The sequence below is a fragment of the Trichomycterus rosablanca genome, chromosome 23, assembly GCF_030014385.1.
Source record: "Trichomycterus rosablanca isolate fTriRos1 chromosome 23, fTriRos1.hap1, whole genome shotgun sequence".
Lineage (NCBI taxonomy): Eukaryota > Metazoa > Chordata > Actinopteri > Siluriformes > Trichomycteridae > Trichomycterus > Trichomycterus rosablanca.
The window spans coordinates 5,068,180-5,090,060 of NC_086010.1; the positions used below are offsets into that span (position 1 = coordinate 5,068,180).

The window sequence follows — 21,881 nt, forward strand, 5'->3', positions numbered from 1 at the left end:
TCAACTTCATCCAGAGAGTTTCACCAAAGGTTTAAATGAGTTACAAAGAACAAGCTCTTACTAAATGAATTAAGTACATCATTGCTTGCAGAAAACCTATGTGGACAAGGTGAGAACGTGCCAAACTCCCCAGACACCAAGCAAAAAGTGGGTTAACCTCATGGACTCTGAAACTGTGTACAGGCTTGAATTAAATTATGGACAATGGGACTGTTCCCTACCAATCTCCACACAGTCATTAACCAAGGGCTAGGATCGAACCTGGACCCGGGAGTAGAAGAATGCCTTTATTTGTCATATATACATATACAGATGTACAGTACCACGAAATTCTTTCTTCGTATATCCCAGCTTGTTCGAAAACTGGGGTCAGAGCGCAGGGTCAGCCATTGTACGGCGCCCCTGGAGCAGAGAGGGTTAAGGGCCTTGCTCAAGGGCCCAACAGTGGCTGCATGACAGAGCTGGGATTCAAACTCTCAGCCTTTCAGTTGATAGCTCAAAGCCCTACCCATTAGGTTACCACTGTGCCTATACAAGTAATACAACACAAACACTATATACTGAGCACTTTTGATAGGTATTGTGAATATGTTTCAGGTATGACAGTTTTAGGACTAGGGTGAAGCAAACATATGGAGACAGGTCTACAGGGGTGATCTTTCAGTTTATCACGATGGTTAATCTGCTCTGAGGTGGAGGAGGAGGAGGTGTGTGGAGGAGGAGGAGGAGAGAAGGAGGTGTGTGAAGGAGAGGAAATCCGGAAGTCAGGATCAGATCAGATCTGAGTACACACAACACCTTTTCAACACTGAGAGAGAGAATACAGACCGGACACAGAGGATCAGACAGACTGGACCTGCTGGAAACTGAGGTGAGTGGACAACAGAGCTGCTGCTACACAGATAATCAGACATCCATTACAATAGCAGGTATGATGCGTTGGTCAGTGTGTGTGTGTGTGTGTGTTGTATTGGAAATCAGTGCGGAGGGATCCCGGTGGTACACTCCGTTCCTCTGGATGAACCCTCGCTTTCTGTATCAGTATCATCATCGTTCTTGTATCACATATCGTCACGATTAGACTGTAGTATCGTTTGTGATAATCCGGTTAAAACGTTAAATGCGTTGGTCAGTGTGTGTGTGTGTGTGTGTGTGTGTGTGTGTGTGTGTGTGTGTGCTCCAGTGCTGAATACAGTACAGAGAATGATGCATTCATTGTCCAGGCAGAAATACAATAATAATCCATCTATATTCTGTCTGGGATTTTGCTCACTCCAAAGCATCTTTACGACTTCTATGCAAAACTGTACATTGTTTTATACCTCTAGATGTTCCTCGTTTTAGCAGATCTGCATTTAACACCCCCTCCCCCCAAAATAGTCATGTATTTGTTTAATGTTAGTATTTGTAGGTTGTTTTTGTATTTGTTCTCATGTTCATGTCAGTAATGTAGTCGAGACATCATGCACGTACGCACTTACTTTATTATAGGCTTGTTAGTGCATGAGCTCTACACAAATAACCTACAACACCCTGAAACTGTATTCACTCACCTTTAATTGCCTTTATTTTGCAAAATGCCAAATTATTATTATGTTAATTTATATAACATTTACTGAAATAATAGGGGTAGAAATGTAAAAAAAAGTATTCATACTCTCTCAGCCTGACTTCAGTTTCACCCAACACATTTACAACACATTACTCATCTATTATAGTTTATAGTCATTAACTCAGGAACAGGAACGCCTTGTATTTATCAGCCTTGTAAAAGTTACTTTAAATAGCCAATCTTGCTGTGAGGTATGTCATGATAGTAGAGACTATCCACTTAACAAATACTAACTCCATAGTTTAGTTAGTTTAGTTTTAGAGAGGCACAGATGGTGGACAGATGACCTTTAAGTTCAGTCCATCATAAAGAAGTATAAAAGAAAAATAAAGTTAAATGATTAACTGTATAAAAACCATTCCAAACTAAATTTTAATAGTAAGAATCTTAATTTTATTCTTAATTACTTTAAACAGTGTGTGGCTTGACAAAACCTTAAAAATGAAAAACAACTCCTAAAATAAATTTATTCTAATGCATTAAATTATGTGTTCACATAAAGAGGTGTTTAATAGTGTAAAATAACACTTAAACACAAAAATCGATACCCACTGCTTCAGACTAGAACATACTCAAGTTCGAATAACATATAAACAATGCTATTTATTTGTTATGACTATGTCTTATGGTAGTTTACAAATGTTTACAAAAGCTTTATGAAATGGACACACCTACTTTGTGGTGCCACCAAGGGTTAAAGTCTTATAAACTTATATGTTGTATCTTATGACCTTATATATATAATTTATTTATAAAGAAGTGATATGAAATACATTATTAAATTTTGCTTTACATACATGAATAAAGTCTGTAGTCCCTGATGGCATGGTGGTCAAGCTTTTTTGTACGTTAGTTATTGTAGAACTCTAGGTATTCTATTGCAGTGTTTGACCTTAGACGTCTGCCAAAACAGATTTAAAGGCTTAATAAAGATTTTTAATTGAGCGAGATTAGTGTGTCTCTACAACTAGGTCACCTTGTGTAAACTCCAAAGAAACCACATTTCCATTGGCTGTCTGTATATGTATGTATATTATTTCATTCTAAAATTGGCCTGACACTTCTTTGCTACATATGTTGTCACTGCAGTTAAGCTTATCAAGAAATGTGAAAATGTCAAAGACAGTAAATAAAAATGACTTGGCCCTGTGTACACATGCATGGTTGGTCATGTGCCAGCCAACATCACATCCAGTCAGAACATAAAATGCCTAAGTGGATTGGAATAAAAATATGTCAGCCATGATCCAAAACAAATCCAGTGTTATATGTCTAAATCATTGCCTATCAATTCTATATATAGATCAGTGCATTCCTACAATGTCCTGTATACTGTGCAATACTATATTAAGTATACTCTGACTCACACAGAGTCCTGACCTCAGCCTCACTCAACAACTTTGAAATGAACTGGAACATCAATTAGGACTTTCTTGACCAACATCAACAAAACCTATTAAAAAATAAAAGTGAATTACTCTGCGTAGACTGAGGGCCAATGGACACAAATATTATCTATAAAAACCTGTGCAGGGTTGGGAACTGGAGCTGTTAGAGAACCCCAAATTTGTCCTGGCATGCATTTTGTTTTCGTAATGGGAACAAACAAAACTAGGCCTATTCAGTTTTGGTATCTACACTGTGGCTTTATTTTGTAAAAACGTTCTGTTATGTTAAAAAGACATAGGTGTTTTCTTTTGTCATTCCTTAAAAAAGAGGAAGTGAATGACTTGCTGTCATGCAAATACCAGATGCATTACAATATACAAACACAATGGAACTTAGGTTCTACCTATGAACACTTCTTTTACACACCCAAATTAAGAAGAGCTAAAGGGGTAATTAGTGTCATTTGGCATTTCAGAGACTTTAAGGCATTCAGTGTTTACATTATAATAGTGATGATAACTTCATAATACTGCTATTGTCTATTGCAATGTATTACTTTATCATTACTTATTATTATGTGGAATGTGGAGTTGCAGGAGCTGTCAGTATAAATGATTTAATACCCAAAGCTACTGTGCCCATTTAAGTAATTATTTGGTGTTTTAGTGTAACTATTTATTATTTGAAACTTTAGAAGTTGACTGATATAATAAACAGTTAAAAATAAAGCTAAAGAAACTCTGCATGACCCAGATTAGGCTGTTCAAGCTAGAAAGTCTAGAGTGGTCTAAAATTCTTCGTAGCCAATTTACAAGTAAGAATAGCAACACTAGCAACAAGGGGCTGTGTTAGCTTAGCAGTTAAGATATAGAAGTTAACATATGCTGTAACATGACTGGCTAATTGTATAACTACATTAACATGCAGGTGTACAGGTGTTCTTAAAAAAGTGTCCAGTAAGTAAATATTGTTGTAATATTAACCATTAGTACAAACTGGCAGCCAGTGATTGAGCAGTTGTAGCCTAGTGGTTATGGTACTGGACTAGTAAGCAGAAGGTCGCTGGTTCAAACCCCACCACTGCAAGGTTGCCACTGTTGGGCCCTTGAGCAAGGCCCTTAACCCTCAGTTGCTTAGACTGTAAGTCGCTTTGGATAAAAAGCAACTGCTAAATGCTGAAAATGAAAATGTAAATGATTGTTCTGTGCTGTATGCCACTGTCTTCCAGCTAAACCTCTCCTAGTTACACAGCACAAAACAAACACTTTCATTAATTACAGTAAACAAACACTTGCACATGATATGCTTTTGCATGCTGAGAATCTCACATGACTTTCAGTCTGACTGGTTTTATCAAGATGCCAGGGTTCACTGGAACTCCAATGTCACATTTTAGCATATTTAGCTGGAGTATTGACTGATTTCTTTTACTTTGCTTTACAACATTGTGCTATGGGTTGTGTTTTGAAAATAGCAGTGTCTGCAGTGCATGTGAACATAATCATGGTCCAAACAACTAGACTCTTTTGGTGTTCACTTTTCTTTGATATATAATGTAGAACATGGTTTCTAAAAATATTATATTTCAGTGATGAACACACTGCACTGAAAGATCAAGTAGGTCAGTGGGAATTTTAGCCTACTTAGCATGGGCAACAGAAATTTGTTTCTGCCTACCACCTAATTTTACTATGGAGCTCGGATGCTTAGATAAGAGGGAAAACCTGTGCTGTGGTAAAGTTACACTTCATCCATTACACTAGATCCAACATACTGGGTAACACTGTTATAAAATATTGTTCATTTTTAGTACTTTAGTTGAACAACTACTTTTGTCAGAGACATAAAAGTGGAGCAAAAAACCCCTAGCTCAGTCAGTATAGCACAACAATACTGAATACACAAATTGCTTACATGATCACATAAAAAACAGAGCCCGCATATCACTGGCCACCATCCCACAACCTTTGTAAAAATCTACTGACTGTAAACTATCATTTTGCGATGGTATTCAACCATGGAACAAAACAGGTAGCATCAAGAGTTTACTTAAGGACAGTCTTGTCAGTCTTTGGGTTCAGTGAGTCTCAGTCTTAATAAAGGGACAAGATGTCACCAGCTATAATCAATCAGTTAAATTCATGACAGCTTTTGTTTTAATCATCCGTCACTGAAAAAAAAACCTTGCAGAATATACTAGAATCCTAAGACTGCCATGACATCCATGTTCTTTTCTAATGGATGTAAACATTTGACTTCATCTGAAGTTCTGGCTCCAGATGACAGACGTATGGCATTACTCATCTCCTTTTTACATCTAGATAAGGCACACAATTGCCAACAAGACGACATCACAGCTCTTCACGGCTCATTCTTTCTTCTGTGCCCTTTAGGAAAATGGAAGGTGCCTCTTACTGCTACATTTTCCCAGTGAGGGAGTGAACTTTAGAAGCAGCATGGCTGAAAACTCCATCCAGACGGAAGCGGATGTTGTGTATTGCAAACTGTGTTTGAGTGATTGTCCTGCATCAGAGACGAGTACACTGCGCTCCTGTGACTGTGTCTTTTGCACCAAGGTGAGAAGGGATTATGGAACCATCACAGAGATGGTTAAATTAAATGCAAATGTGCATGCTCATTCTATTTAATGTCTTCACATACTCTTATGAAGTGTTGAGTTGGTGCCACTGGAATTGTTTACAGGTTTTTATAGGTGTAACTAGTTCTTTTATAGGGTTCAAAATGTGTTTTAAACATAGTAATTCACTGTCTTTGTCTTTATGTGACATTGTACAATAAGAACTACAAATATAAAAATAGTAGTAGCTAACAATAATGAAATTCCAAATTAAAACATACTTTATTGTATAAAAATGTGTAAGGCAGGCTACAGTAGTTTTACGAGGGCTGGCATCGGATTAGTAAGTGGATTCCTGGATATTTTTGGATGAAGAAATGGCAGCAACAGGCTCTGGTTGGGTAAACAGTGGACACTAATGGGTAGGATCATTACTATGTCATAGTTGCACTTGTCAGCACCCTTAAAAATAAATGTATGAAAACCAAGTTGAAACCAAGACAAAGTTCTTTGTAACAACATATAAAAACCCTTTTGGTTTCCTAAAAAGTGGTTCAATAGATGTTTCTTTAAAGAACAAAGACGTCTTTTGATGAAGTATTTTTGTGGAACCTCTTCTTAAATAGTATTTTATTTGACCTTGTTTTCTTAAGTAACCAAATTCGATGAGTCCTGTGTTATTTAACAAAACCTTTAGCTCCCAAATAATTAAAATATAGGAACTTTGTTGATTAGTCTAAGCTAACTTGCTACATTATGGAGAATATCTAACATTTAATATTAAACCAGATTCAAAGTGCCTGAACTGTACACTGAAATTGTGACAGAAATAGTAGTCATTATAAGTAATTATACTTTGACCTAGACTTAATGGCTACAAAAGGTGATGAACACATTCACTACACATGATTCAAGCTTTAAGCATTCTGGATCAGCTGGAAAAAAAAACCCACCCAGTGGCACTGCAAAAACAGCAGCCAAGAATAGGTTGCAGTTCTAAGATAGCATTGGCATGCACGTCTTTGAATATACAGCTGTCTTACTGGGTTTCAGCTTTATAATGGTGAGCTTTTGTCTAGCAACCATGTCCAATGTGTATGTCTGATAGCTAGAATGATTAAAAAAAGATAAGCTAGAAATAACTGTGATCTGTGAAACCATGTTAAACTTACACCTTTCCTAAAGAAAAGGCATTAAGAAGAAAGAAAAGATGCCCAAACACTGAGCTTTGGGGAACACCAGATATAAATTGAAAATAGGGCATTGCAATGATGCGTGGCCTTTAATTGATTGGCACCCTGTTTATGGTCTAATTCTGCCTCTGACTGTTAATCATTTATAACCAATTACACATATGGGAAATTATAAATAGCCTATCCACCCACTGGCATGTTTTTGTGCTCATGATTAAAACATGATCTGTGCAAACCTGCAGGTACACAATATGAACACAATACCCTAATTCTAAGTATCGCTGCTGTCCTTTTCACACCCTACTGAGTTGCGAGTAAACCTTCATTCTTAAACCGGTTCCTCCACCTGTTTACTCTAGAAGGTGTCAGTTTGCTTAGGTGTCCTGTTTGGACAATGTGATAAAACTGGTTCCAGGAGCAAGCCTGGCATTATCAACTGCTAGCTGTTAGCACCTTGTTTAGAATGTGTGATGAATGTCCATAAATACACTAGCTATATATTTTTTGGATCAACAGTGTTTGAGCCAGTATGTAAAGTTGGCAATACAGGATGGGGCTGGCACCCCTATTACTTGTCCTGATCTGGCCTGCAAGCACCCTGGACCGATACTGGACTCAGAGGTACATTTACACACTTGCACATGCACACAAACTGTTCACAGTGTGGCCACAAAACACAAGGATTCAAACATCACTTATGTATGTGTTTCTTTAGCATCTTATTAGGAATTAATATATACTTTTAAGGTAAAACACATGCTTTATATACACTTTTCCTTGGCCTTTCTGACTCAGTGACTGTATGGATGCACTGTAGGGCTAAAAGCTTTTTGGAAATCTTTTGGAATTTCGAATATTTTAGAATTTTTTTCCCTGAAATTGTTTGTAGGATTTTGTGCCCATGCATCTGTAAGGTCAGGTACTGATGTCGGATAAGAAATCCTTGCAGTAGGCATTCCAAGTCATCCCAAAAATGATCAATAAGGTTGATGGTATGGTCATATAGTGTACTTTGTTAAATAATTCAGTGATGTCATTTAACTTTGCGACATGACTTCTAAATCTTTGTTAGCAAGTATAATTGACTATAGCTGGTTACTTGTCTGTGCCCATACATATAGAGCTAGTTATTAACTTTCTTTCTGCACAAGCAAAAAAGCCCATTGCTTTTGCACCAAGCTTTAGTTGATTTTTAAGGTGGTGATTTTGCACAACAGTGTGTAAGCCTATGGAAATATAAAGCTAGCTTGACTGCAATCAGCGTCACCCTTGTTCCAGCAGCTTCTAATTTACAGTCTCTGCTTTGTTTTGTTTTTTTCCCCACACCATGCACGAGATTACATTACACACAGTTTTCTGTGACTTTTAAATGGGTGCAGTCAAACTAGCCCTATTTACAAACCTATAACATTTATAGTCAACAGAGATAGTCATAATTATTAACAAGGAATTAGGCTGTAATACCACAATGTTAAATGACAGTATATAACATCTGACAGCACATGGCCTTAGGACATAGAACTTGTAAATAATCGTTCCAGTCACACTGTTACAGGAAAAAACAAGTTCTTCACTTTCGATTTCAAATGTGGCTGTGGTTTCTAATTTATGTATGTGTGGTTATTACATGACCAAGTTGCAAGTTTAGCCATATTTCAATCAAGCCTCTTACACATAAAAGCTTAGCGACAGTACATTTATTTACTTTTTAGTGTTTAAGGTCTTGATAACACAGTAGCTAATCTTATCATAAGCTCACACAGCCCTGGTTGTTCGTGACCATATGGTTAACACCAAGATGCAAAGCTACACCATGTCACATTTACAAAGTCAATACACATAGCGTTTGTCACGATTTCTTCATAAACCTTTATATGATGTGTACGTTTGCTGAGTGCTGTAGAATGATGTAGCTGTGGTTACAGTTTGTCCTTTTCATTTCCCTGTACACACAGATCGCCTCGCTGGCCTCGGCTGACCAAGTTGAGCTCTATCAGAGGCTCAAATTTGAAAGAGGTATGTACCTGTCCAAATGTGTTAGGCCAGTATCTGCTTCTTTTGTAATGTTTGTGTTTAAAGATATTGTAATGATAGTTCAGAACCATAATGCATCAGCACTATGTCTGTGCTCTTCATATAGACAGGTGAGTAAATATAACAAAAGCCAACAGGCTCGATTAGGAGTGGCTCAGTAAATAAATTTATGCAAAATTTTGTCTCTTGGCCAGCCAGGATGTCACTGGTAACCAATGTTTGCTTCTTTAGTTTTGTACCAGAGCTACAAGGCTATAGTATTTATATCCTCCCTAAATTAAATACATATTATAATGACAGTAATGACACACAGAATTTAGAAGATTCCATTTCAATGGAATTTACAGAAATAAACAAAACTTCACCTCTCAAAACGTACCAGTGTCGCACAAGTTCCAACCATTTAAGTGGGTAACAGAATCCACTTTAGGTCCACTGTTTCCTAAACTTATCCACAGTCACTTATCCAGAGCCTTGGATTTGTTAAAAAATATACAGTCAATAATGTAGAGGAATTTGAGTGGCCTGCACAGAGCCCTGACCTTAACCCAATTAAACACCTCTGAGATAAATTGAAATATTGATTGCAAGCCCGACCTTCTCATCCAACAAGTGCTCTATTACCTATATGTGCACAAATGTGCATAAACACACTCCAAAATCTTGTGAAAGCCCTTCCCAGAAGACTGAATGCTGTTATAGCCGTGAGGGGACATCTCCATATTAATGCTCATGGTTTTGGAACAGAATGGCCAAACAGCTCTTAATAGTTTACACTGGCAATATGGGGTAGCTACACAGTACACACTGACTACAGAACCTTATTGTGTTCTGTGTTTAAAACCATATTATCCTATTTTAAACATGTAATCACATATTTAAAAAGTGCTTCACTTACAATTATTACCACCCCAGAGATGATAAATGCCAAGTCTCATTTTACAAGCAAAAACATTTGGGTGTACCGACTTTATGGGCATAATTTGTCTGCCAAATTGCGTCATGCAACCCATTATTTAATCAGCAAAATAACTCGGTGAGGGAAGGACAATGAGCTTACTGGCAGTGGCATGGCTGAGGTATTTCTCTGAATCACCAGTTCTCTAAACAATCGGGGAGCTCTGTTGAGTCTAACATACACTCAGGCAAGGCATTTAAGGAACGTGGTTTTACCAGTGCAGACATTTTGGTGTCTGACATCTGCTTTGGTGCTGCAGGGCTCACGTAGCTCACAAGTTGGAAAAATATGCCCCAAAAGTCACACTAAATTGCTAATGGGATTCAGAACAGTACAGAGTTGTGTTCAACAGATCATCATATTACTGAGTTACTACTACAACTGGACACATTGATTTTCAAAACAGTTATAAATGTTTTTTTTTTCTTGCACTGCTAAAAAAATACTAAAATTTGTCCCAATTTTCGGAGTGTGTTAAAGGCATCAAATTCTAAATGTGTTTATATTTACATAATACAATATTGTTGATCAATGAATCAATGGATTCTTTCTATGTTTGTCAGTTAAATAAAGATTCAAAAGAATAAACATATTAAAGATTCTTCTATTTACTGCATTTTACAAAATGTCCCAACTTTTCTTTTTTGCATTTAACCCCATTTTTACTCTTACTTATGTACTGCAATTCCTCTGCCATTTGCACCAGTGGTGAGCTAGCGTATTAGACCACAGCACCATCCAAGTGCATATTAAACATGCAATTTAGGAATAAGTGAAAAACATTTACATTTCTTGCTTTGATTTTTTCTGTCTTTGTATTTTTCAGGGGTACAACTGGACCCATGTAAGGCTTGGTGCCCGGTGCTGGACTGTCAGGCAGTATGCAGCGTGATTCCCAGTGCTGAAGGTGAACCGGTGCCGGTATCCTGTCCCACGTGTCAGGGTGTTTTTTGCTGCGCCTGCAGAGAACTGTGGCAGGATGGACACAGCTGCTCACAGCACCAACCTCTACTGGTGCTGCCTGCCAATGACAGGTAAATATCAACCAGCCAATGTGGGTTCTTTAAATGGACCTCAATTATAAGTTAGCAGACACCAACTGGGTCTTTTTATTTAATGTAATATTGTATATTTTAATATAATGGACAAAATATGTGATCCTGTTGTTATTATTAAAACATTTACATTTGTTAAACCTTTTTTAAGCACAAGCTTCAGCCTCACTCATATTGGTAATGATTATTATTAATATTGTGTACAAACACACTGTTTTAAAAAGTTGGGAAATTTTATAAAAATCAATAAAAACAAGAATCTGATATTTGTATTTTTTGAACTTGATTTCACTGACAAAACTATGTAGAAAAGATTCCCTGTGCACCCTCATACCATAACAGCCGTTGGCTTTAGCAGATAAGTCTGGATGTCCTTTTTGTTCTAGGCACAGAGATTTGACGTCAGTCTTCGTTAGAGTTAAAAATGGACAGCCTTCAGGGACAAATATGACACACTTAGTCCTTGACCTGAATGCAGTGTAGTAAATATGTAGATACAGTGTTAAGATGTTTTATCTGCTGTGTACAGTGGTCAAGAAAGCACAGACTCAGACGCGGCCATCAAACAGTGTCCCAAATGTGGAGTGTACATCGAGCGTAACCAGGGCTGTGCCCAAATGCTCTGCAAAAGCTGCAAACACACATTCTGCTGGTACTGCCTGCAGAATTTGGACGTAAGTATGCCTCCGTTATAACAATGTAATCATAGCAATGTGATTTTATACATAACAGTCTACTACAGTTCAAGGCTTAATCCTGTGCATGTTTTGCAGGGAGATATTTTCCTTCGACATTATGATAAAGGACCGTGTCGTAATAAGCTGGGACATTCCAGAGCTTCTGTCATGTGGAACAGGACACAGGTACACTAGACAATTTTGTTTAAATGATTAAGCTATATGCAGTGCCTAAAAGTATTTCTCCTTCCAAAATCTAAAGCAAAACTGGTATCTACCAAAAGGACAAAACCTGTCACTCATTTCAGTATTCATGATCCTTGCTTAGTACTTGACTGAGCAATATTTGACATATATTACAACCTGCTGTATTTTCAAAAAGTGTCAAATAAAATTACAATCAGGCCAGCTTGGGCAAAGATACAAATCTTCAGTGTTGTTTAAGCAGCCTGTTGTTGGTTATTGTCCTTTAATATCTGTGTACTCTGCCCAAACATACAATCCTGTCCTTATTGCTAGTCCCTGTTGCTGAAAATCCTTGTACCACCACCACATTTGACTGTAGGGCATACCATTAAAACCAAGGCTAAAAGTTTCTCTTTTTATCAAACCACAAGACTTTCTCTCACTCCATTTTGCAATTTTTAAAAGTAATGTTGTAGATATATGCTCTTTTCAATAAGTACTTCTTACATACAGCTCGGTCACTTTTGCCATTAAAAGTAACAGTTGGTGACAAGCTATTTTAAATAATAAATACTTAATTTACTATATTTAAAAGTCTTTAGCATGCTGAATATTAAAGACACTGTGGGGTTTATGTCGTGAGCAGGTGGCAGGCATCTTGGTGGGTGTGGGCATCATCGTACTGGTGACGTCACCTCTGCTGCTCTTGGCATCTCCGTGCATCCTGTGCTGTGTATGTAAGCCCTGGCACCGAAGGAACGAGAAGAAAAAAAAGAAGAAGAAGAAGCTAAAAGAGCCAAAGTCTCCCGATTCGGCAGCCTAGAGTCCTCTGTAATCCTCCTGTAGTATTTACAGTACTGAATCCCTGCAGTCCTTTCCATCTGCAGTACTGTATCTCTTACGTGCCAAATACTAATGTCGTTTAGCCAGGCGCTAAAGTGCCTCATTTCTCAGTGCCTGGTTTTCTTTTGCCTTCCATCATATTATGCAAAAAACATGAATGTTAAATTAATGTACATTGAGGAGAAGGAAATAGCTAACCTATACTTGACCAATGCAAAATATTGGTTGTGCCATGGATGTTGAGTTTAAATGAGGGCTGCAGACATAACCAATATATATGTATATATGCTATATAATGTAAATCCTACAGATCTGATTGCTTTCTCCTCGGGTTTAGAGGTTCTGATGGATGTCTGTCACCTGCTGTATTGTATATACAAACTGTGTTGTATGAATGTGGGTGCTGTTGTGTATTTAAACACTTTCTGTTGACTTTTTTGGCATTTTGTATTAGACCATAACAATAAAAACCTCATGTAATGTACACGGCAGTAAATTGTGTTTGATTGCAAATACACTTGCCATTTTACTGAAATATTTGCAATAACATCTCATTGGTTTACAGTTTGTCCAAATTGAAAACCATTAAGAAGTGCATTTTATGGCATACTTGGGGAGGTTTCTGCTACATTATTTAAATTATAATATTGGAACACACTTCTTTGTTGTTTTATAAAATAAACACACATGGCATAGGCTGCTAAATCCTTTTTATGACTTCTCTGTGCTCGACAAACAGGGCTAGTTTGACTGAACTCATTAAAAAGTACAAGGGGTCTCTTGCCAAGGTCAAAATAAAAACTAAATCTGTCACTGTAGTTGAGACAATGTGCCCAAATGGTCAGATGTAATCCAAGAACCACAAACAACAGGTCTGTCATGAATTGCTGTTGAAACATAGATTACAGTGTCGACAGTTCACCAAGCTTTACATACCATGGGTTTAGAGACTAGAGAGAGTCAGCTTCAAAATATAGTTACTTGCTCTGTTCCCTACAGCGCTCTGTCCAGGTTTTTAAGCTGGATGACACAGGACATTGCATATGCTAGATCAGACCTCCTTATTGATTGACTGATTTTGACTGGGTTTTAGGCCCCCCTTGACAGGGCGCCTACTCACATACACCATTATTTACTTGCTATCACCAAGAAATTTAGAGTAGCCAATTCACCTTTTGGATGTTTTTAGAAATTTTAAAAACACTTGAATACATAAAGGAGAGCTACATAGATCAAGTAAAAGCATTAGTTATTATACTAGCATATTATATCTTTAAGTTTCCAAATAATTGCAACTTTACTTGGTTTAAATAGGTGATCTTGTAAGTCAGACCAAAATTAATTTATCTTGCATTGGTGAAGTGCTTCTTCATGAGTTGAGTCTGAAGTTAAGACACCATTGTTAATATTCACCTTACCCTAAAAGACATCAGTTCTGCCTTACTACATCACTCAGTTAAAGTTTTAGGTGCTGAATTAACAATTTTTTACTGCTTATTAGCTATAGTGAACCTAAATTGTAATCAGCTCATTATGCACAAAGATCTGCCACGTCTGGGTTTTGTGACCAGGCTCCCTGATGCACTTGAACAGTTTGCTGTTGTGTTTATTATGTGAATAATAATAAACACATGCATTAAATGTCCCAGTACAAATGCATTTTATTTACAAATAAATTAACTATTTACCATTCTTTGGTGTAGCAACTGGTGAGGCTGCTCCTCAAGTGGACGAATGCCCAAATTAAAACCACAATATTAACAATACAAAGTAAACCATGTCTGTAATAAGAAGTAATGATAGAGGGCTGTTTAATGTGATCGGAGCGTCACCTGCTGGTCAGTCCTGATATTACAGGGGGTGGATTTACAGCTCAAAAACAAAACGGACTCAGCCATGTCGAAAATCACAGAATTCTTCCAAGGTAAATCTTATTCACTCTAAACTTTTAAAGGTTTGAAGTAGTGTTGTGTGCTCTAGGATGTCAAATCGCATGCTTTTAAATAGTTGTATTCAGATAGAAGTTCCTAAAATCAGATTTAAAAGAAGTGAACTAAGAGTTGAAGTGCTTCAGTGTTCAGTTCAATGAACCCTTCATTCAGTAAGATCACGGGTTATACACACTGTACCTGTGTTTCTACTGCAGGCACTGAACTCACAGGGTTGTGTTTATAATTTAATGGTATAAATATGAAATGTTCTTAATATCAGTTTATTTTTAAAGGTATTTCGAAGATTGCCTATGTACCTGATGCTGGTGCAAAAGATGTGCTATGCTTCAAGCATTACAATGCAACAGAGGTGGGTGTCAACAGCTTCTCAATAGAATTTCAGCACAGAGACCCAATATACAGCTGTTAAAATCATAAAACCTTCAAAGCAAAGTACTTCTATCCTGCTGAAATACTGCCTTGACTCTATATTTCGCCTCATTAGGGTCTAACTTGAGGGTCTGTGCAAGTTTGGACACCCTACCAAGTCAGTACTTGGTAACACTGGAAAATCTCAGCCTGCAGTCACCTAGGAGTCTTTTTATATCAGTTTAAGGATTTTTAATGCTTTAAGTTCTAATATGTTGTTGGGCCATACTGTATGTGCAGCATGTTTAGGTTCCACCCACAGATTTTATATGATGTTGAAATCAGGTGACTGTGAGGGCTGTTTTTAACTTGTGGTTCTTTACGTAGTTTATGGTGGAATTTTAAATGTTTTTTTATTATTGTCGTGTAGAAGCCAGTCTTATTTTAACTTCAATTTCCTGACTATGTCAGATTTGCCTCCAGAATATTCAGACATTGGAGAAAATCAATTTTTCCTTCTAATTATGCAATGTTGGGCTGTTTTATTATTAATAGTTTTGCATACTTTTTATGTTGACTTTTGCGATGTGGTTGCAGGTAAAGTTTCCTTCTGATGACCTTTCCACACAGACCATGTTTGTTAAAGCAATGGTGCAGAGTCGAGCAGTGCTCTCCTGTGTTAGCTAAACGTTCCTGCAGATTATTTGGGGGTTTTGCTTTGCCTTTATGACCAGGATATGAGCAGTTCTATATGACTGGTTGCTTTAGATCTTGCTTTTATTTTGACAGTTTGCTTTATATGAAATTTGCTCGCTAGAAGCATTTGGACATCTTTTTTGCCAAACATATATTTTTTATTAACAGGTTTTGCTGGGCAGGACGATGGAGGATTGGCTCAGATTCTCAGTGTGTAACTGGCACTCATTTTGTGGAACTGGTGAGAGAATCGCATCACCACAGCTGAGTCATTAGGCATGCTGGGATTATTACAGCCTGCATCTTTTTCAATAGGTGCTCAAGTGTTGAGAGGCGAGCCTGAAAGACCAAAGCGCTATTAATGAGCAAACATCAAGCACCATTACCATGCTTAAGATGCATAACAGAGTTGCCTGACATCACAGCTGTTAAACAGGGAACATATGTACAATCTGCTTAGACTGTTTTGCCCATTAAGTATAACTGTGGCCTGGTTGTAAATTCACATTTGACACTTTTCATATGATAGTATTTTAAAATCACACTTGATTCTAGGTATGCATTCTAAATAAACATGAAGTGTCTTGGAAGTGCACTGTCAAACTGCTGTGCTGTTACTGTGAGCTTACTCTGCTGTGTATATCAGGTGCCGATCCATTTGGATTTTCTACCTTGCCCAGGCCATGGAATGAGGGGAACAGTGACATGGAGATAGCAAAGAAAAGGCTTAGTGCAGCCTTTGAGTTCTTCACCAAACTTGGTGTAAGGAAGTAACTGATTTCCTATTATTCTGAACACATGCTCATTAATGGAAATTAGTTCCATTAACATTCCAATGCTTAGTTCAGTGCTTGTAATAGCCTCCGCAGTCACTAGATCTGAATCCAACAGAGAACATTTGGTGGTAGAGGAGGATATTGACAGCATAAATGTGCAGTTTACAAATCTGCAGCAATTATGTTGAAATATGCTTCATGTTTTCTCTTGATTCTAGGTGAAATACTATACATTTCATGACCGGTATGTATCTGATTTGATGTAAATTCTTCACAACTACAATAATGTTGTATTGAATTATTATTGACCAATAATCTGGTTGTTTATTCAGGGACATGGCCCCTGAGGGTCGCACTTTGGAGGAAACCAACAGGAACCTGGATGAGATAACAGACCTGGCACTGCAGCTGCAGAACCAGACTGGTGTAAAAGTGCTGTGGATCACCTGCAACCTGTTTGCTCATCCCAGGTGACATGTTAGATAGTGGTAATGAAAAATATCATCTGAAGTGACTTACAAAGGAAAAGGAAGAAAATCTAAGCTAAGTAGTGAGGGTGACTTGTTTAAATATGCAGCAGTGCTGCATTGTCAGGCATAATAAGCTAATCATATTTTTAGACCCCTAGTGAAGAGAACTATGGGGTTGCCCTTTCAAAAATAGATAGATTATTTTTGTATAATATTGTACAAAAAAGGAAACTTTTAAATCTAATATTGTGCTGCTTTGGAAATTTGATATGGCTAAATTTGTTCAGTTTAAGACAAACATGGTTAAATGTGTTCTATTTTATACATGCAGGTATATGAATGGAGCCTCCACAAACCCAGACTGCCATGTTTTTGCCTATGCTGGAGCTCAGGTGAAGAAAGGATTAGAGATAGCCAAGAAGCTTGGGGCTGAGAACTTTGGTAAGAAATCCTTTTTGAGCTTAATTTTTTATATTTGTTTTGTTTGTAGATTTTGTTCAAAATGTGGTTATAGGTTATATTTATCTCATATTTTAATGTGTTAGTATGTGGTCATCAGTATGTCATTATTAAAATCAATGGCAGTAGCATGTTTGTGACTTATTATGAAAATGCCTTTTACAACTCAGCCTTACTTTTAAGTTTACACCTAAAAGACATTGCAAATATGTTTTACCAGCTTGTGCTAGGAGATTGTGACAATCTGTAATAAATGTGACGTTTGTTCTCCCTTATTTGCAGTGTTCTGGGGTGGCCGTGAAGGATTTCAGTCCGTCCTTAATACAGACGTCTCTGCCGAACTCAAGCATATGGCCAGCTTTTTCAAAATGGCAGTTGGTATGTAGTTCTGTAGCATCAGTTTTTTTATTTGTATCAGATCATGATTTGTTACATTATTATCTTTGTTTAATTGCAGCATACAAAGAGAACATTGGGTTAAAATGCCAGTTCCTCATTGAGCCCAAGCCAAAGGAACCATGCAAGCACCAGTACGACTATGGTAAGCGCTGTAAAGCCGTTAAAATATCTTTACAATACAGCAGTGGACATCCCATTCCAAAATCATGCTGTTACAACTGGCTTTTTACAAGGTTCTGGAGTCTGTCTGTGGGAATTTAGACCCCTTCCTGTTCTAGCAAGACAAGGTTTGATGAGTTGCGTGTGAAAGAACTTCAGTGGCCTGCACAGAACACTGACCTCAAACCTTTTGAACACCTTTGGAGTGAAATGGAATGCTGATCGCAAGCCTTCCTTCTCGTCCAACATCACTGCCTGAACTGACCTGATAAATCATTTTCCTTTTGGCTGAATGGGCACAGATTCTGTCACTCTCTTAAACCTTGTTCAAAGTTTCTTAGGTTGTGGTTGTCCAGAAGGGCAACTTCATATTAATGCCATTGGTTTTAGAATGGGATGTTTAAGTAGCTCATGATTATATACTGTATCATTAAGACCTTTTCATTTGATTGGAATTTTGTAACTAATCAAAGGACGTTCTTTATTTTCACAGATGCGATGACTGTCATTGGCTTTTTGAAGCACTTCGGCCTGGACAAGGACTTTAAACTGAATATCGAACCCAACCACACCACACTGGCAGGACATTCCTATGAACATGACATTATCATGGCCTCTGTGTATGTGCTTTTTGTTGTTTAGTCATATTAAAAAAAAAAAAACATTTTATGTTCATTAACCCCATTGCTTTTTGTTTGTGGTGTAGCTTTGGCATGCTTGGCTCTGTTGATTCCAATACTGGCTCTCCTGATCTGGGCTGGGACACGGATCAGTTTCCCATGGACATCAGAAACACCACCATGGTGATGAAGGTGCTGTAACTAGTCTGTGTTAAATATGGATGTATTTTCTACATTAAAAAATGACAGTTCTTACATTGTACATTTTGACCCATCCCACAGGCTATTGTTGAACAGGGGGGCCTGCAGCCAGGAGGATTAAATTTTGATGCCAAGGTCCGGAGAGAATCGACTGACCCAGAGGATTTGTTTATTGCTCATATTGGTGCCATGGATGCTTTTGCTCGAGGCCTCAGAAATGCTGCCAAGATTATTGAGGAGGGAGTTATGCAAACTATGCTGCGGGTAATCGAAGCTGATGCACATTTTCAAAGTACATTTTAAATCCCCTATTAGGCATCTGAGACTTTTAATCCCCTTTGCTGTAATTGGAGTTTACTTTAATCGAGTTTATTTAGTCATTTAACAGATGCTCCAAAGTGACTTAAAAAATGTGCAAAACAACACAAAAACATACAAGGAACAGAAGTACTGAAAGACCATCAGGTAAAGGTGCTGACAAAGTGCAAAGAGCAACAGATCAGTCAATATATGTATATCCACAGTGCATCTAGATTGGAGGTGCAGTCCATAAAATGGCCAATAAATGTTTAAGAGGTGAGTTTAATAAGGTGGCAGTGTATATTGAGCATAAGTCATAAACATCTTTGCAGTTTATGTTGGAACTACAATTTGTGACATGAATACAATTTTTACATAAATACCATAAGTAACATCAGTTGTTGTCTGTTGATGCATGCTCAATAATCCACAAATAATAGACAAATCCACAAAGTTGAATCAGTTCATCTGGACACAAGTTTGTTGTAGAGATACGTTTCGTCACTCAATCCGAATGACTTCTTCAGTCTGAGCTGGTGGTGGATACCCCAACCTTATATGCAGCCGATTCGCATAACGACCGATCACCGCCCATTGCATTGTTATGACTTGGATTGAGTGACGAAACGTATCTCTACAACAATTGTCATCCAGATTAACATCAGTTGTTTTGTATCTTATTTTCTATTAGTTACCAATTCTTGCCACTGACTCCACCAAGATACCAATTTCTGAGATAATGAACCTTTAGGATCTCAAACCCATGCAGCATCAGTGGACAAATCAATGTGTTTAAAAGAAAATGCTTACTGACCCCTAAATTCAAATGCATATAAACATAAAGAAAAAAATTTTGTGACAAAAAAAAGTCATGCGACACTTAATGCAACACTAATCTGAGTTAATGATTATCGAGTCTTTTTAAGTTGTAGTTTGTCAGAACATGGCCAGGACCAGTAAGTCAATAAACTATATTTATCACACATTGTTATCTTGCTCTGTGATTCGTGCTGTTTAGGAACGCTACATGAGCTTCAGCCATGGCATTGGACAGAAGATAGAAATGGGTGGTGCATCACTGGAGGATCTGGAGGTTTGTGGCTGTTTTATCTTCTCAACCATCTGCAATGTTATTTACCCATAGTGTCTTCTCATAAAAATAATGCTTTTATTTTCTCCCAGGAATTTATAAAGAAAAACGGAGAGCCCAAAGTGACGTCAGGGAAACAAGAACAATATGAAGCTGTTTTAAATCATTACCTCTAAGATCACAGTGATTTTTGATTATGTTTATGAACAGGGGTTTATGACAGGGAATATTCTACTGAAATCAGGGTATTAATGCTGTTGTGAATATATATTTTGCCAACTACTTCAGTGAACTGTTTATGAGTCACTAAGGCTTTCAGTGAATGAGTCATTTTACCTGTAGACATCCTGACTTACAATTCAATCATAAATAACAATTGTTAGCTTATTATTCCATGAAATAAATAAAAGTCACAATCATAAAGTGGTAGTTGTCATTTGAAGTGCACATAAGTGCTACTACTTTTTGTAGGATTTTGTACTTTTACACCACCATTGTAAAGATTAATTTATAAAAAGCATAGTATATCTTACTTTTGCTGGCAAATGGAATATTAATGTGTGCACAGTTTAAAGTGTGTATGTTTAAGTTTGGTCAGATTTCAAGTTACAGTAACATAAAATTTCAAATATTAAGTATGTTATAACTTCATATATCCCAATTTGACTGGAAGTGTCCATTTTGTTGTAAACTATGGCCCTTATAGATGCACACATGACATTTGAGTGTACTCCTGATATTTCAGTAGGCTTGGTATTAGTGCAGGTTTCTGCTTATGTAGAATCCAAACATTATATGTCCAACATGTCCAATCTCCGTTTTCTACAAAGCATTAAACACTTAATCATAAAACTGATACATGGTACAAATGATCATGTAAATTGATGATCACCAGCGCACAAGGGATTACTTATTACTTTTAGTGGCTGCAATAGATTAGTTTATGAGGGTGGCACAGTGGCTCGCCTCCTGGGTTCGATCCCCAGGTGGGGCAGTACGGGTCCTTTCTGTGTGGAGTTTGCATGTTCTCCCCTTGTCTGTGTGGGTTTTCTACTACAGTCCAAAGACGTGCAAGTGAGGTGAATTGGAGATACAAAATTGTCCATGACTGTGTTTGATATTAAACTTGAACTGATGAATCTTGTGTAACGAATAACTACCATTTCTGTAAATTCAAATTTATTTATATAGTGCTTTTTACAATGGACATTGTCTCAAAGCATCAGAATCCAGGACCAACAGACCAAAAACCCCTGTTGAGCTAGCCGAGGGCCACAGCGGCAAGGAAAAACTCCCTTAAAAATACAGGAAGAAACCTTCATTGTTCAGTCCAATCTGTGACATAGTCCGTTAAAAACCTAATAAATAAATAAATAAATTGATTTATTCTCATTTTGAGAGCCTTTTTCTACTATCACCAAATCTACCTGCACCACTGTTGTGAACCACTGCTTGGTTGAAATGATACAAAGCTTGTTTTATAAACACTAGTAAAGATATAAAAACTTTTGTTAGGGATTTTGTGAGTGCTTGTTTTGTTTCTGTGTTTAATGTCACGTATTATTATAAAATGTTTACTTACTCTTATATTTGCTGAGTTTATCGTGTATTCACACTGTTTTATAAAAGGCGGTTGAGCTCGCCATAGGCTGTGGTGCCTAGCCTGTAACTGTGTGACATCACATCATCCTACCGTCCGTGGTGCCTGCCACCCAATCAACGTATAGCGCGAGCTCTGCTCAGAGCTGTTCTCTCTCCTGATTGGCTGAATTGAAGTTGAGGCGGGACTCGAGAACCTGCACAGCGTGTATGGGTGGCTGCTTTATTTACATAAATTATTCATCAGCATCTCTGTTAGTGTGAAGTTTCAAATTCTCTCTTCTACT

General features: G+C 37.5%; 1 protein-coding gene across 2 annotated transcripts; it reads left to right on the plus strand.

Annotated features, from left to right (window-relative positions):
• Positions 1-831: 831 nt before the first annotated feature.
• rnf144b (ring finger protein 144B) lies at positions 832-21,387 on the plus strand. Of its 2 annotated transcripts, XM_062985651.1 has the most exons (17): positions 832-871; positions 5,395-5,577; positions 7,289-7,393; positions 8,728-8,788; positions 14,750-14,826; positions 15,690-15,762; positions 16,168-16,283; positions 16,516-16,541; positions 16,630-16,767; positions 17,099-17,208; positions 17,509-17,604; positions 17,684-17,767; positions 18,278-18,404; positions 18,491-18,596; positions 18,687-18,869; positions 19,924-19,998; positions 20,088-21,387. In XM_062985651.1, the coding sequence occupies exons 2-17, from the start codon at positions 5,458-5,460 to the stop codon at positions 20,169-20,171; spliced, it is 1,581 nt and encodes a 526-aa protein (XP_062841721.1). In that variant the 5' UTR covers positions 832-871; positions 5,395-5,457; the 3' UTR covers positions 20,172-21,387. The 2 variants fall into 2 exon arrangements, with proteins under 2 accessions (XP_062841721.1, XP_062841720.1); XM_062985650.1 differs by lacking the exons at positions 832-871; positions 5,395-5,577; positions 7,289-7,393; positions 8,728-8,788 and adding an exon at positions 14,385-14,449.
• The last annotated feature ends 494 nt before the right edge of the window (positions 21,388-21,881 follow it).

Coding starts and splice junctions, on each gene's coding strand:
- rnf144b (XM_062985651.1), top strand. CDS start 5,458: ATGGCTGAAAACTCCATCCAGACGGAAGCGGATGTTGTGTATTGCAAA. Junction 7,394..8,727: donor GACCGATACTGGACTCAGAG/GTACATTTACAC, acceptor CTGTACACACAG/ATCGCCTCGCTGGCCTCGGC. Junction 17,209..17,508: donor GCTTGGGGCTGAGAACTTTG/GTAAGAAATCCT, acceptor CCTTATTTGCAG/TGTTCTGGGGTGGCCGTGAA.